This window comes from Orussus abietinus, unplaced genomic scaffold, assembly GCF_000612105.2.
Source record: "Orussus abietinus isolate OABI.00-Male unplaced genomic scaffold, Oabi_2.0 scaffold35, whole genome shotgun sequence".
Classification (NCBI taxonomy): domain Eukaryota; kingdom Metazoa; phylum Arthropoda; class Insecta; order Hymenoptera; family Orussidae; genus Orussus; species Orussus abietinus.
Genome location: NW_019394237.1, coordinates 163,463 through 179,115, shown reverse-complemented (window position 1 = coordinate 179,115; position 15,653 = coordinate 163,463). Strand labels below are relative to the sequence as shown.

The 15,653-nt window shown below is 47.5% G+C and overlaps 3 protein-coding genes across 3 annotated transcripts; 1 reads left to right on the top strand and 2 right to left on the bottom strand.

The window, feature by feature from the left end:
* Positions 1-610: 610 nt before the first annotated feature.
* On the bottom strand, positions 611-7,477 carry LOC105695186 (serine/threonine-protein kinase SBK1). The gene is made up of 2 exons (XM_012416536.1): positions 7,195-7,477; positions 611-3,799 (listed from the first exon to the last, which is right to left on the bottom strand). Exon 2 carries the CDS (start codon positions 3,797-3,799, stop codon positions 2,633-2,635), a length of 1,167 nt encoding a protein of 388 aa, XP_012271959.1. The 5' UTR covers positions 7,195-7,477; the 3' UTR covers positions 611-2,632.
* A 2,091-nt stretch (positions 7,478-9,568) lies between these two features.
* Positions 9,569-10,298, bottom strand: LOC105694990 (clumping factor B). The gene is made up of 2 exons (XM_012416192.1): positions 10,119-10,298; positions 9,569-10,039 (listed from the first exon to the last, which is right to left on the bottom strand). The coding sequence occupies exons 1-2, from the start codon at positions 10,261-10,263 to the stop codon at positions 9,696-9,698; spliced, it is 489 nt and encodes a 162-aa protein (XP_012271615.1). The 5' UTR covers positions 10,264-10,298; the 3' UTR covers positions 9,569-9,695.
* A 2,158-nt stretch (positions 10,299-12,456) lies between these two features.
* LOC105694981 lies at positions 12,457-14,595 on the top strand. The gene is made up of 2 exons (XM_012416183.1): positions 12,457-12,496; positions 13,945-14,595. Exons 1-2 carry the CDS (start codon positions 12,467-12,469, stop codon positions 14,416-14,418), a joined length of 504 nt encoding a protein of 167 aa, XP_012271606.1. The 5' UTR covers positions 12,457-12,466; the 3' UTR covers positions 14,419-14,595.
* The last annotated feature ends 1,058 nt before the right edge of the window (positions 14,596-15,653 follow it).

Below are 15,653 nucleotides of genomic sequence, written 5' to 3'. Positions count from 1 at the left end.
TATCTCGGTTTTGGTTTTGTTAATGCAAAGAGATCAAATTTTGTTTATCTTTAGGTGGAAGGGAGGCAAGAAAATCGAAAGGGTGATCGAAACGAATGCTCCTCCACTCGATTCCTGGAATAATTTTCCGTTTTACGGATATCTGGTTGACCAGCCACCCAGAAAAGTGGAAATGGTGATGGGAAAAGTCGATCGTGGTCCAGGAATTTCGATCTCTGTCTTGCATAATTCGGTTTTGGTCTTGTTAGTGCAAAGACACCAAATTTTGTTTATCTTTAGGTAAAAGAGAGGCAAGAAAATTGAAAGGGTGTTCGAAACGAATGCTCCTCCACTCGATTCCTGGAAGAATTTTCCGTTTTACGGATATCTGGTTGACCAGCCACCCGGAAAAGTGGAAATACTGATGGGAAAAATCGATTTTGGTCCAGGAATTTCGATCTCTGTCTTGCATAATTCGATTTTGGTCTTGATCCTTGCGAAGACCGAAAATTTAGCTCATCTTCAGGCGTAGGGAGGGCAAGGAAACCAAAAGGGCGATCGTAAGCTCCTCCTTAGTTACAATATTAACGTTTATTCCATAGTATATACAAAAACAATGTATATTTCGGGTCCTCCTTCGGGAAATGCGTGTACGCGTGGTCCTCGCAAGCGAGGGGGCAAACTAAGCGAAGAGGAGCCGGCGAGATAGCGCTTCTTTTTTCTTCTTTTTTTTATTATTCTCACGTATACCTTATCCCTCGTTAAAAGAACTTCCTTCTGTAGAAACGTAGAAACCCGTGTACAAGGACGGCCGGCGAGAAGGTGTCGATTAATCGTAGCGAACTTCAATCCGCGCGGTTAAATCGGGCCCAATCATCACGTGCGCGTAAATTAAATGATCATACACCGATTGGCACGGATCAATCGTAGCGAACTTCAATCCGCGCAGTTAAATCGGGCCCAATCATCACGTGCGCGTAAATTAAATGATCATACACCGATTGGCACGGATCAATCGTAACGATTAATCGCGTTTAACCACTGATAATCATCAGGTCGTGGAGCGACGAGCGATTCTCGCAAGTTCGGGGGCGACTTCCGCGCTTTCCTTGGCGGCGGGCCCGCCGCGGCCGAGCCGGCGCGGTTCGGCCGCACGGCTTGGTTCTCTCTCTGGGAACCTGGCCGCGCTTAATTGTAACAACAAACAGCAGGCTCTCCGCGTTTACAGTTGGCCACGGTTGCCAAAGGACCGGCTTCTCGCGAGGTCGCGCCTTTATTTTCGATCCTACATCTATCATTTTCCTTATTTTCCATTCCGCACAGTTTCCGCCGATTTTCCGCCGGGATTTCTCCCGCCCTTTAAATGCCATGGGCCATGAGGCCGCAAAATGGGTCCTCGCGGCGACGCGGAAATTCGGCAGGAAGTCCTGGTAGATCCTGCGGAATTCCTCCTGCTTCCCGAAATCCCGGCCCTGGGGCAGTCCGCAGGATTATTTACAAGGTCCTTAAATAAAAAAAGGAAAAAAAAAAGAAAGGGAATCGCTGCTCTAGATCCAGGCTAAAATTCGGGGATCGGCGACGACGCGTCGCCTTGGACCTCTGCCTCCCGTTTTTCTTTTTTCGGAGGTTCCCCTTCATTTTCACGGGTTTCCTCTGGGAGGGAGGGGGTCGGGAAGGAGGGGAAAATTAATTAAAAAAATAGAAAACAGGATCCTCCGGCTACAAGTCGCAACTGGAGCTCTTCTAATCTCCTAGAGGATTTACGTAAACCGCTACAAGAATATATGCAGGTATTCCGCTCGTTATCATTAATCGGCGACGATTAATCGACGACGATTTTGGGTACGGAGACGTCTCTAGCCTAGCTCGCCGTGGCAGGACCCCCCCCGAAGGTCCTCGTCCTCCGGGATCCTCTTGATCCTTATCCAGGACTCTCCTCGCCGCTTCCCTTCCGGAGGTCGTTCTTGTTCGAAGACTACGTGTAAGGCCTGCGCGCGATAAGCACTCTAGATAGTCCTTTAGTGTTCATGGAAATGTTTATTGTCTCCGTGGACCATGGTCAAACTTATCCCGGACGGCGGACCCCCCCCCGAACCGGGTATGCTACGAGGATAACCCTAGATTTCCTGCACTTCGGGTCGGCGACGAGACAGGAAGGGACCTGGTTCGCCACCGCGTCCTTAAAGCTAAACGCGTCTACGAGGTCATCCTCGAGAAATGCACCACGTCGAGGACGCGGCTCCTTGGGGTCCTGGTTTGGTCGGGGCTTGTGGGGAAAGTCCGGTTTATCGTTCATCAGTAAGTGTTCAAGGATCATCCTCAAGGATCGTCGGTGAACGTCATCCGCAAGGATCGTCCATATGCGTCCATGAACGTCATCCGCAGGGACCATCCGCAGGAATAATCCGCAAGGATCATTCGTTAGCGTCATTCGCAAGGATCATCCATAAGCGACATCCGCCAGAATCGTCCATAAACATCATCCGCAAGGATGTGTGTCCCATTCCCCACCCTCGTCCGGGTCATCGGCACCAGGAATTTGTCCGCGAGCTCAGACCAGGTCCAGTCTGGTGGTCTCCAGGCCGTCGAAGCTGAAGGTCCTGCGCGTCCTGGAGAACCTGAGGCAGGGCTCGCTGGCCGACCTGGCCATCTCTCACATGGCCTCCCCGCTGGCGACGGAGCCGATCAAGCTGGAGTCTCCGATGCTGGAGTCGCACTGCATCACCCACTCCCAGATCCTCTTGGTTACGACCTTCTGGTCGACGGTGGTCTCCAGTCCGTAGCTGTTGAGCAGCTTCCTCAGCTTGTTCTTGTTCTCGTCGACGTGGTTCCGATCGTCCACCAAGGTGTCCAGGTAGAGGAGACTGTCGCCCCTCCTGGCGAGGCTCTCGCTGACGTCGACCGAGGTGGAGGTGGCGCTGTGGCTCAGCTTGGCGACGCACCAGGTGTCCTTCAGGTACTTGTTCACCTCCATGATGCTGGCCCTCTTCTCGGGCTTGTGCTCGAAGACCCTCCGGAAGTACCTCTGCATCCTGGGGGTGAACCTCCGGAAGACGGAAGGGATCTTGGTGGTGCGCCTCTTCAGCCACCTCTGGAAGCCCGAGTAGTCGGGGTCCTGGATGAGGTCGGCGCTCTGCCAGGGTGGGTTCCCGGTCAGGCAGACGAAGAGGACGATGCCGAACTGCCAGCAGTCGGCGCTCCTCTTGCAGGTGTACCGCTCGTTCCTGATCACCTCGTAGATCTCCGGGGGCTGGAAGGGCACCCAGGTGCACCGGATCTTCCCGACGAGGGTGCCCTCCCTCCTGGTGCATCCGAAGTCGCAGAGCTTGATCTTGGACATGTCCGAGGAGAAGACCAGGACGTTCTCCAGCTTGACGTCCCTGTGAGCCAGCTGCTTCGAGTGCAGGAAGTCCAGGGCCGAGGAGAGCTGCGAGGCTATCCTTTTGCACACTTCCTCCCCCAATCCACCTGCCTTGACGTTTCCTGATAGGTCCCCGTAGGGTGCGTACTCCTGGGCGAAGACGTAGCACTTCTCCGCCCGGAAGGCCACCGCGTAGGAGCTCAGGATGTTCGGATGAGGACTCAGGTGGTACGAGTAGTGGAACTCCCGGAAGAAGTCCTTCTCCGTCGTCAGCTCCTGGTGTACCGCCTTCAGGACCACTCTGGTCTGCGTCCTCCTGTGCGTCGCCAGCAGGACCTTCGCAAAGCTACCCTCCCCCAGGGTCTTCTCCACGTTGTACTCCTTGGACAGGTCCAGCTCCTCCAGGACCACCTCCTGGATCCTGTGGATCCCGGACTCCTTCTTCTCGTGCAGCTTCATCTGGAATGGGAGAAAAACTACGTCAGACTCCGAGCCCACCTGATAACGAACCTTTCATCCCTTATCGATCCCTATTGTCGACTATCGATTCCAGGGGGTCGGTAACGAGTTCGCGAACCGGGTCGTCTCCTTTGTAACTACGGGGATGTCACTTGCAAGCGTCCCGACGTCGACGAGCCTATTGTCAACCCCCTGGGGAGGAGGGACTCCCCACATGTATCGACAGGGAGGATCCCGAAGTCCTTTGACAAAGCCTCCCACAGGAGTTCCCTCCTTCCCCCGTAAAATCGGGATTTCGACCCCATTCGACCGGATTCCTGGATGAACCTTCAGGCATCTGACATCTCTCTTCGGGTTCCCCGAGGTATCCTTTCTGCGACCTGGACCTCCACCTCCCGTACCTCCCCAAGAACTCACCCTAACCCTCGTCATCCCTTTCTTCTCTCATCTTCCAATGAATTATCTCGAATAATTGCTCGTTCGTCAATGGACCCTTGATAATAACCATGATATTGATAATGACAAGGGTATTGATAATGACACGATATGACTAGAACATTGATAATGACACGATATGACCACGGTATTGATAACGACACGATATGACCACGATGTTCATAATGACACAATATGACCACGATATTGAAAATGACAGGATAGGACCACGACATTGATAATGACACGATATGACCACGATATTGATAATGATAAGACGGGATATCTCATGTACCCCCCATGAACTTTGAAAACCGGTGACGTCTTCAGGTCCTTCTTCAGGATCGCGCCTGGACGCTAACCTACATGGCTAATTCTTTTCCTCTCTTTATCTTTTTCTTCTTCCAAGATTCTCTTTCCCTTATTTCTCCCAAGATCCTCTTTTTCTTGGTTTTTTACGAGGTCGGCAAAAACGATGGAGGGAATTCTCAGGACCGGCCCGCGTTAAATTTCATCCGCTTAACCGCGGCCTCCGGGTGATTCACGTTTTCCGCGTATCCTACGTCAGCGAAAATCGCACGCGGATAATCCGCAACTCCCCCCCGATGTCCCCTCGAACGAGGTCCCAGGGGAAATAAACGAGGATGACGAAAAATCCCAACCCTGGATCACGCAATAATTGGTTAAAGACTCTGGATGACGAGGGGGGATTTCATTTTTTATCCCCCCATACTCGCCAGGGGCGATTATCATCGAAATTATCATTACCGGGATAGTGATTAGTAGCTGAAGAGCGCGGCTAACCCCATGATAAGGGGGTCTAATCACTCGGAAATCAGTGAAAATGATTTCCCTCTCCGAAGAACCGATTGCCCTTTGATTGCGCGTGACAATGGGATTTGATAACAAAAGACGTCCGGTATTGATAACCCGATGACGTCTAGATTTTTAATAATTTTCCATGCTTTCCAGATTTAACATCCATGATTTCCTGAGGGAACAGGCCCCCAAGGAAGAAGCAAAAGTATCATGGATGGATTGATCGAGTGTCCATCCTGAAAGATAACAATGGGATAAAGAGTAAAACTCGACTCGGGCGGTGATCGATATTTTCTTGGCACCGCCGCGTTTTCTGGACCGCGGCCAGGACCCGTCGCGGTTTTTCGGTCCGGCGTCGCGACGGCCTCCAGGGCCGTCCTGCGCCCAGGAGGCCCCTGCAGGACGCGCGACGTTTCAGGACCTCTTATCGCGGAGGAGAGATTTGATCTAATTTCGATCCTTGATGAAAGGGATCTTTTTCGGGGGATTTTTCAGACGGAATTCTCTTCGGTCGGTTTCCACTTTCCGAGGGACCGCGGCCCCGGATTGGCGGGCGCTTCCTGGGGGGTGGCCGGGCGAACCCAGGACCTTTGGAGCGGTTAGATCAATAGCAAGGACCTCGCTCGGTGCCGGCCTCGGCACCTCCTCTCTCGAAATCATCCCCGATGAGTGCCTATCGAGAAGTCGGGACTTCAATCGATCACTTGTCGATTTTAGGCGGTAAAATCCCGTTCAAATCGCATTTAACTCTCGTTTCAAGCGTTAAAATCGTTTTAATTGAATTTATGTCGCGTTTCACGCGTGGAAATCATTTTAATTGCATGTAAGTTGCATTACACGAGTTAAAATCATTTAAATTGCATTTAAGTTGTATGTCACGGGTGAAAATCATTTAAATTGCACGTAAGTTGCATTTCACGCGTTGAAATAATTTAAATTGCATTTAAGTTGAATTTAAGTCTAATTTCTCGCGTGAAAATTAATTGAATGGCATTAAAGTTGAATTAAAATCGCGTTTCAGGGACCGCGACTCGACTCGCACGAAGAACGAAGAGAACACTCTTGGACGTAGCTTAATGAGTCACTGCTGTTTTAGGAGCCCTCGGCCGAGTCTAAAACACTCGCGGGATATCGGGCCTTTGATCTTCCACAAACAAGAGGATTTTTCTTCCGAGGAGGACGGAGCGATTCCCTCTGGTCTCTCTTTCCGAAGACGGAGGAGACGAGAACAGGATTTTTGCCCACCGGCTGAGAGAGAAAACTGATTTCCGGATCCTGTGATAAGGATAACTCGTCCCTTAATCTCAGATTTATCCCTAAAAAATCCCCTAGGGGGTGAAGGATGTCTTAGGTCAGTACCTAGACGACTAGGAGGTAATCGATGATCGATCGGCTCTTTGGCGCCCACCCTTGATTTTGCCCAGACTCTTCTGAATTATCCCATGAATTTGTTATCATGTTCTTCGCCCCCAGGGTGGAGGGCATTATGGGGCTCGTTGTTGGGGTGGTTTATCCATTGTTGGGGTTGGAAACACTCCCCGGAGGGGTCTCACGCGGTGGAGTGCATCGAGGAGGACAATCTCGAAGAGAGGCAAAAAGAGCTTGGTCGTTGATCTCGTTCGAGGAAAGTTGCAAAGGGAGATTCACATGAAACTGATTAAGGGTAGAAGGGGTCCGATTAGACCCCATCTAAAATTCGGGATCGATCGTCGCGAGTTTTTTCGAAAAACGCCCCCGACAATCTTGGCACCGAAATTGCCTGATAAAAGGAGAGGGGGGAGGAATTTTAATTCCCCTGGAATCGCTGATATTAAATCACTACGTCTACAGTCGTTCTTTCGGGCAGAGCGTTAGTTGAGAATCTCTCAAGCTTACCGTAGAAAATTTTGATTTTTCGAAAATTTGGGCTTAGGACTGCGCATAGCTCGAGGGTCCGATTGGACGCCATCCAAAATCGGGGACCGGCGATCGATCGTCGCGAGTTTTTTTTAAAAACGCCCCCGACAATCTTGGCACCGAAATTGCCTGATAAAAAGAGAGAGAGGAGGAATTTTGATTTCCCTGGAATCGCTGATTTTTAATCACTACGTCTACAGTCGTTCTTTCGGGCAGAGCGTTAGTTGAGAATTTCTCAAGCTTACCGTAGAAAATTCTGATTTTCCGAAAATCTGGGCTTAATTTCGGCGCACACCGAGAGGTCTCTTCCACTATTCCGAAATCCGAGGTCAGACCTCCCCTCGCGTCACATATCTCGGGAACTCGGGTCCCCGAAATCCCAGGGGACTCCTTTGTGGTCCCTTTTCACTTTCGGCACTTTTTCACGGCCCCTCTTAAGTCGCGACTTCCTTATCAGTCGAGACACTTCCCCAGGATATGGAAAAGAGCGATAGGAGGGAATTCCTTCAGAGGGTTCGCCGCGGGTTCGCGAAGTCACATTTTCGCCAGACACGCGTCCGACTCGCGTCTGGAGGCGCCGCGACGCCCGGCGTCGCTTATATGGAGCGTCGCTTCTCGGACGCGTGCGCGGAAGAGCGAGAGAGAGAGGAAACCCTGGACGCTTTTGAAAATCTCTGACGTACCTCGTCGGTTTTCACGGCTCGGCGGCCGCTTTTCCGCCGCGGCCTCCGGGCGGCGAATTTCCGCCGCGTTTTTCCGCGGCGGCGAATTTCCGCGCCCTGGCTGCGTTTTCGGAAACGTTTCGCGAAACTTCGTGGTTTTCCTCCCGAGGTCCTTTCCAGTTTACCGGGTTAAGGACCCTCTAGGACCCTCCAGGATCCCCTCGACGGAGATAAGGGGTGATAACGATTAGTGGGGTGATTACGCGAAAAGTACCCTCCTCCTGCCGACGATTTTCCTCGGATTTCCGAAATATCCTGCGACTACCTCTGATATCCTTGGTGGGTGGTGTCCTTCCCCAGATTTCAGAAATACGACGCCGTGTCCTTATCAGTCGCTAGGCTGATTATTTTCCCCGGGTTTCGGGGAAGCCGACCTTCTGTGGGAGTTATTTCCATCCTGGCTGTTAAAGGATCAATGAAATCCTCTGATCCTGCAGGTTGGTTCCGGGAATCATCCCTGGGATTTATTCCCATCCTTGAGGACGCCGTTTGGATCTTTCATGCGGATTATAGGTACGCAGTTATTTCGAATCCTTCTTCTGATAAGGCTAGGAATAATCGGTGATAATGTGGACACATAGGTGTCCTTGCGATTATTTTTTACCAGGGTCCTTGTCGAGATCTATTCGTCTTTTGACTCGAATTATTAATTTTGAAGTACGTGGTTATTTCGGATGCCTCGACTGATAACGTTAGGAAAAATCACTGATTAGTGATAATTTCATTTTTTATGTGGGTACATAGGTATCCTTCCGATTATTTTTTACCAGGGTCCTTGTCGAGATCTATTCGTCTTTTGATGCGAATTATTAATTTCTAGGTCCGCGGTTATTTCAGATGCCCCCACTGATAACGTTAGGAAAGATTGCTGATTAGTGATAATTTCATTTTTTATGTGGGCACATAGGTATCCTTGCGATTCTTTTTTACCAGGGTCCTTGACGATATCCGTTCGTCTTTTGACGCGAATTATTAATTTTGAAGTACGCGGTTATCTCGGATGCCTCTACTGATAACGATTAGTGATAATTTCATTTTTTATGTGAGCACATAGGTGTCCTTGTGATTATTTTTTACCAGGGTCCTTGTCGAGACCTATTCGTCTTTTGACGGGAATTATTAATTTTTAGGTACGCGTTATCTCGGATGCCTCGACTGATAAGGTTAGGAAATTTCGACGCGAATTATTAATTTCTAGGTTCGCGGTTATCCCGGATCCCTCGACTGATAAGGTTAGGAAAGATCGCCGGTGTTTGCGGGAGGCTGATTGTAATTCGATTTTCCGGGTGGACAGAGACGGCGGAGGGAATCCGCCCACGACGGAGGAGGTCCTGAGGATACGCGAGAGGAAGCGACACACGTCGGCCCCCGGGCACGCACAATGCCTCGCCATTAAGGGGCTAAGAAATTCGATTCAAGCTGGCGGGCGTGGGAGAATGTCTGGTTTATCTTCTATTTCATGGCGAAGCGTGGGCGAACAGGGGATGAACGCATGCGAACCTGCTACGGGGATGCCGGATCCCGAGGGACCATCCTCTAGGACATTAAGGTCCTGGAGATCTCCTTCTTGATCCGAGCCGAGTTTATCTCTCGTTATCTCGCGTCCGTGAAAGATATCGAAAGGTCCTAGGGGATGTTTTTCTCTTTATTCCCGTAATCAAATACAAAGAGTCGTATGATAAGAAACGGATATACAAAGTAACGTGGGAAATCGGGTATAATAAATAATGATAAATAATTAAAATTAGATAGCAGTTGGAGCTTATGGGAGTTTATTTTTTCCGTTTCTGAGACACGCCGAGAACAGGATTTCGCTGCCAGTTTCGCTGCCAGTTTCGCTACCAGAGCCAAGTTTATCCCTAGTTATCTCGCGTCCATGAAAGATATAGAAAGGTCCTAGGGGATGTTTTTCTCTTTATTCCCACAATCAACTACAAAGAGTCGTATGATAAGGGACGGACACACAAAGTAACGTGGAAATTCGCGTACAATAAATAATAATAAATAATGATAAATAATTAAAATTAGATAGCAGTTGGAGCTTGTGGTAGTTCCTTTTTTCCGTTTATGAGACACGTCGAGCACAGGATTTCGCTGCCAGTTTCGCTGCCAGTTTCGCTATCAGTTTCGCTGCCAGTTTCGACCCCGGTTTCGCTGTCGGTTTCGCTGCCAGTTTCGCTGCCAGTTTCGCTGCCAGTTTCGCTGCAGCAATCGCTGGTGGAGTCAAGGGACGTGAGACTGTCATCGTCATCGTCCGAGGTCCAGGAGATTTCGGAGTCATCACAACTGCCGAAGCTGGTGCTGTACTCGGAGCTGGCTTCCCAATAGTCCTCGGAAAAGGACGACTCGTCCGAGGACGCCTCTTCAGCTGAAAGTACCCTCTAATCAGCTATCGGAGCGCCCAAGATAAGGTCCCTAGGGTCCCCGCAAAAATGACCCACACTCACCGTTCCCGTTTTTCTCGAAATCACCGGTGGTCTCGGTTTTCCTCAGCTGGACCTGCCAGGACTCCATTATTTCTATGGAAATTGTGATCCTAAGTCTGGAATGTTCCCGGGGTAGATGACAGGAACATATCACTTTACAATTCATGACATAGAGACCTTCCTCAATTTCCAGCACCGAGGCTCGACTGATCGTTCGACGAGTACGTATAATCGCGACAAGTGTCGTTATCGTAAACACAGAAGGGAAAAAAAAAAATAAAGCCTGGTTCACACCGAGATTATCGTCGGCGCTAGTTCGACGAGCGTGGTATAAATTCATTTGGAGGATTTTTTAAATTACTTTATATAAGAAATCTGGGCTTGCGTATGATATAAGTAATTAAAGGACATCTCTGGGAAGCTACTAAAAAATTAAGGATGATCTAGGAGGCGATGATCGATGAGCTATGATTTTCCATTATCACCGGTTGCCTCTATTCCCGTGGTAACGTTAGGTTTACGCACACGCATGTATTACCATTTTTTTTTCTCCGGCCTGTAAGGTGAATGTCGACTCTCGGGATGAGGAGTGAATAAGGATCTATCGATCCCTGGGAAGGAATTAATTTTTCTTCCTCGAAATTGCGAGATAAATCTGCGATGATCGTGCGATCCAGATCTGGGACGCTCGGCGGATTCTTTCTTTTTAATCACACTTTCTACAAGAAATCTAGGCTTGCATATGATGTAAGTAATTAAAGGACATCCCTGGGAAGCTCCTAAAAAATTAAGGATGATCTAGGAGGCGATGATCGATGAATTATGATTTTCCATTATCACCGGTTGCCTCTATTCGCGTGGTAACGTTAGGTTTACGCACACGCTTGTATTATAATTTTTTTTTCTCCGGCCTGTAAGATGAATATCGACTCTCGGGATGAGGAATAAATAAGGATCTACCGGTCCTTGACAAAGGATTTATTTTTGCTGTCGGTCACTGGCCCGGGAACGACCGAGCTGGATATCCGCGAGAGCTCGGGAATTCGGAGGCGTGTCTTTCAAGGTGTGTGCTCATGAATATTCATCGGGGACCCGATGAATTTCTTTCTTTTTTCCTTTTTCATCGCCGTTGTCAGTTTTGAACCTAGGAAAAAATCCGGGACCCACTCCCGAGTCCTTTGGGTCCTTGGTGATCCTTTGGCTCCGATGAATTTCCATATCCGCTAACTCGGAGATGGGAGATCTCAAAAATTTCTATCTTTTACGGTTTAAATTCCATTTTGCGACCTGTTAAGTGGATAATTAATTAGCCGTCAAATTAGGATCTCCAAGACTAGTTTCATTTTGGGAAGAAGAGGAAATCTGAAATACGCGTTATTGCGAAACAATCGGGATTTCATAATCAGCGGTCTTAAGGATAGCTGGAACGATTTAATTTTTCACTAAATTTTCCGACTTATTAAAAGTATAATTATTTAATTAGCCGTCGAATTAGGATCTCTAAGACTAGTTTCATTTTGGGAAGAAGAGGAAATCTGAAATACGCGTTATTGCGAAACAATCGGGATTTCATAATCAGCGGTCTTAAGGATAGCTGCAACGATTTAATTTTTCACTAAATTTTCCGACTTATTAAAAGTATAATTATTTAATTAGCCGTCGAATTAGGATCTCTAAGACTAGTTTCATTTTGGGAAGAAGGGGAAATCGGAAATACGCGTTGTTGCAAAACAATCGGGATTTCATAATCGGCGGTCTTAAGGATAGCTGCAACGATTTCCCTGAATCCCGATGAGAGCGTCATCGCGCTAAAGTTTATAAACAAATTCCCTCCGGGGGCGGCGGATTTATTTCGATCCGAGATGAGAGGAGCAAATAGAGAAGGTCGTGATAGAGCTTCTGGAATCGATCGTGGGAATCTCCCTGGGGAAATTTCGGGAATTAAACAAATCTCTCGCTCTGTGTATGTGAAAAATCCTGCGAGCCGATTTATAAAATCGGGGAAAAATCATAGCTGATCCATCGATCGGCTCGTTTCTTTGGAGATACGGTCGTGCGAGAGATCGTGAGATTTTTCCCGATTTTTTTCCTCCTACTCCGGTCACTGATAAGGGAGTTATCACGAACCGGCTGTAGCCGATCTCCTGAGGTCCATGTCCTCTTCCACGGAGATCGTAAGTGGAGTAAGGTCCAGTTCTCGACGAAAGTATATGGAATGCTTGCCCTGGGGCGAACGGGCACACCAAAATAAAATGTTTATTCAACGCGGTAAGACCGGTGTCGGCGTATGTGTGCGCCGATATGTAAGACCCGTTTATGTACCGCGTTCGTATATATGATAGTGTCATCGGGACTCGGAGGAGAGTTGCATGCCACGCGCCGACGTCGACGTGTCGAAGGTAAGGATCCTCGATCCCCCGGGGGTCCACGGTCCTCGGGAAACTGAAGAGAAATTTGGAAAAGTCAGACAAATTCTTAATAAAGGGACGAGTGCGCGATATTGGAATAATTAAGAAAATTCCATTAATTTCGCCTGAATCTTGAGGATTTACATTAACGGGATGGCAGAAACGAATTCCCGGGACGGGGAAATAAGTGCGCGAAATTTGAGAAAATTCAGAAATCTTTTCCACAATTTTGCAGATTTCTATTAATAGGAAAGAAGAGACGAATTCGCGAAGACGGGGAAATAAGTGCGCGAAATTTTAAGAAATTCAGAAATTTTTTCCACAATCTTTCAGATTTCCATTAACGAGATGAGAGAAGGGAATTCGCGAGAGAGGGAAATAAGTGCGCAAAATTAGAAAAATTGAGGAAAAAATCGGAACATTCCGGGAAATCGGTTAATTAATGATAAAGTAGAGAGGATGAAATTTCATTAACACGAGTGTAGAGGATCGGAATTACCGGCGTACATCCATGGGTTCGATCGGAGAACGTCGACGTCATCTCTCGTCATCTCTCGTCATCGGGCGTTATTGGAAATAGATTTCCAGGAACGATCCTGCTCCAGGCCCGTTGACAAGGTTTCCATTGCGCAACCTTAACGTGTACCAATCGGCGATAATGCTAATCAATACGGGAACAATAAATTAAAATGAATTAAAATCAATTAAATTGAACCAACTCGATAAAATATTCCCAATCATTTAAACTCTATGCACCAAAAACGAGTGGGTTATCATTTTGCTGCACTGCGTTAAAAATGACTTGCTTATCATATTAAAAACGATTTGGTTATCATTCCACGCATCATTTGAAAATCCAGTAGGTTATTATTTTAGCGCTTAATTAAAAAAAGCGGTTCGGTTAAGCGTCGCGACTTTAATTTCGCAACCAAAGGACTGACTTGCACTACATGAAAAATTAGTTGCTTATCATATTAAAAACAATTTGGTTATCATTCCACGCATCATTTGAAAATCCAGTAGGTTATTATTTTAGCGCTTAATTAACAAAAGCGGTTCGGTTAAGCGTCGCGACTTTAATTTCGCAACCAAAGGACTGACTTGCACTACATGAAAAATTAGTTGCTTATCATATTAAAAACGATTTGGTTATCATTCCACGCATCATTTGAAAATCCAGTAGGTTATTATTTTAGCGCTTAATTAACAAAAGCGGTTCGGTTAAGCGTCGCGACTTTAATTTCGCAACCAAAGGACTGACTTGCACTACATGAAAAATTAGTTGCTTATCATATTAAAAACGATTTGGTTATCATTCCACGCATAATTTGAAAATCCAGTAGGTTATTATTTCAGCGCTTAATTAACAAAAGCGGTTCGGTTAAGCGTCGCGACTTTAATTTCGCAACCAAAGGACTGAGTCCAGGATTTCCTTCCAGATGTTGAAGTCCTTGCTGAGCGTGTCCTGGGCGATGTGCCTCCTGGGGAGGATGGGAGCAACCAGCATGGACCCAGGTTCCATCCGAAGATCCCAGCGAGAGTTTCCCGGGAAACTGGCCCCGGGAAATGCGAATCTGGAGGAAAAGTCGATCCCTCTTCCTCGTTTATACGAGGGGGAGAGACCCTCAGGACTCCCCGGGGCGACGAATCTGGGAGAGATGCCGCAGCTGAGAGAGCTTCCTGGGACCAGGAACCTGGCCGAGAAGGCGATTCCCGAGTGGATCACCCTGAAGAGGAGCCGGGAAATCTCGTCCATCCCGAGATCCGAGGTGGAGGTCCTGTCGTTCCCTCTGGAGCCGACGAAGGACTTCCAGGATTTCAGAACTGCCAAAGGTCTGTCCTCGAAGGACCTGGGGGGACTCTTCGGGGACTCTAGGAAAGGACCTCTTCCAGATCTTTCTAATCAACCCTAGGGATGGACTTCCAGGATCGCTTCGAGATGTAACAAGGACTTCCAGCTCGCTTATCAGCCTTATCGGATGCTCGATGAGTCCCTTATCGAGACTCCTGTCGATCCATTAAACGTCTCTCCATTTTTTATCCCGGGTGTCCGTTTTTAATTTAATTCCGATTACATGCTGATCATGAAAGTGGTCTAATTGACTTTTTCATTCCTAGGAAATTAAGTTCATCTTATTATCATTTTCATTCCTAGGAAATTAAGTCCATATTGTTATTTGAATGCGTAAAACATGGAATATGGAATAGGCTGATTTTTAGATTTTTTATCAAATTTTTCAGATTTAATTGGACCACTTTCATTATCTCGGGGATGAGTTCCGTTTCCGGTTTGCAGTATGTTGAGGTCCCTCTCTGTAGATGGAGCTTGGTGGCGATTAAAAGTACCGACCGCTGCCGGTAAGGAAGAACACGAGAACGGAGTCTCGCGTGTGTTGATAAGAGTGATATCGTATCAGCCGCGAGAAGTAGGGCCCTGTAAAAATCCGATAATGGCTCGAGGTACCGGAAACGGAGAGGGGCGCCCTCTACAACCTGTACTTCCTGTTTCCCACGAAAGGTAATCAGTAATTCGTCCTGATAATTACGTAACACTTCAATGAAAAATGTATAAAATAATTGTTCCACCTTGATTAGAATTTGCGTTTACATTTTGTGATAGGCTTTACGAGGCATCAGAGCTTTTCAAAGCCTCTATATGCTATATAATCCCGATTGATCGCTCAGATGCCACTTTCTTATCACCTTAAGGTGATATACAATCTAAAGATATATATATACATAACAAAAAATGGAAATATTTATATAACTTTTCTCCAAACTGGGTGCATCGAATTATCCCATACCTTGACACGTGATTATGGAGGCCTTAAGAAATAACCATCGTGAGATGTCTTAAAAAAAAATGTTCGTACTTATCTTGGACAAGAACTAAAAAAAATATATATTTTTTTTCTTCGAAAAATGACATTTCTCGGGCAGAGCGCTCTTCCTTAGCGCCTCCACGATCACGTGTCAATGTTTTGGATAATTTGGTGCGCCCATTTTGGAGAAAGGTGTTATAAATATTTTCCCTTTTTATTAATGTACATAATGCACTTTCGTACCACCTTAACTCGGCACGGACTAGGTCCTCGCTGCGTGTTTAAAGTCTAATCCACCGGGGCCGGATTTCGACCCCTGATTAACT

Coding starts and splice junctions, on each gene's coding strand:
- LOC105695186 (XM_012416536.1), bottom strand. CDS start 3,799: ATGAAGCTGCACGAGAAGAAGGAGTCCGGGATCCACAGGATCCAGGAG.
- LOC105694981 (XM_012416183.1), top strand. CDS start 12,467: ATGCCACGCGCCGACGTCGACGTGTCGAAG. Junction 12,497..13,944: donor CCGACGTCGACGTGTCGAAG/GTAAGGATCCTC, acceptor ATTTCCTTCCAG/ATGTTGAAGTCCTTGCTGAG.
- LOC105694990 (XM_012416192.1), bottom strand. CDS start 10,263: ATGAATTGTAAAGTGATATGTTCCTGTCATCTACCCCGGGAACATTCC. Junction 10,040..10,118: donor TTTCGAGAAAAACGGGAACG/GTGAGTGTGGGT, acceptor GGGTACTTTCAG/CTGAAGAGGCGTCCTCGGAC.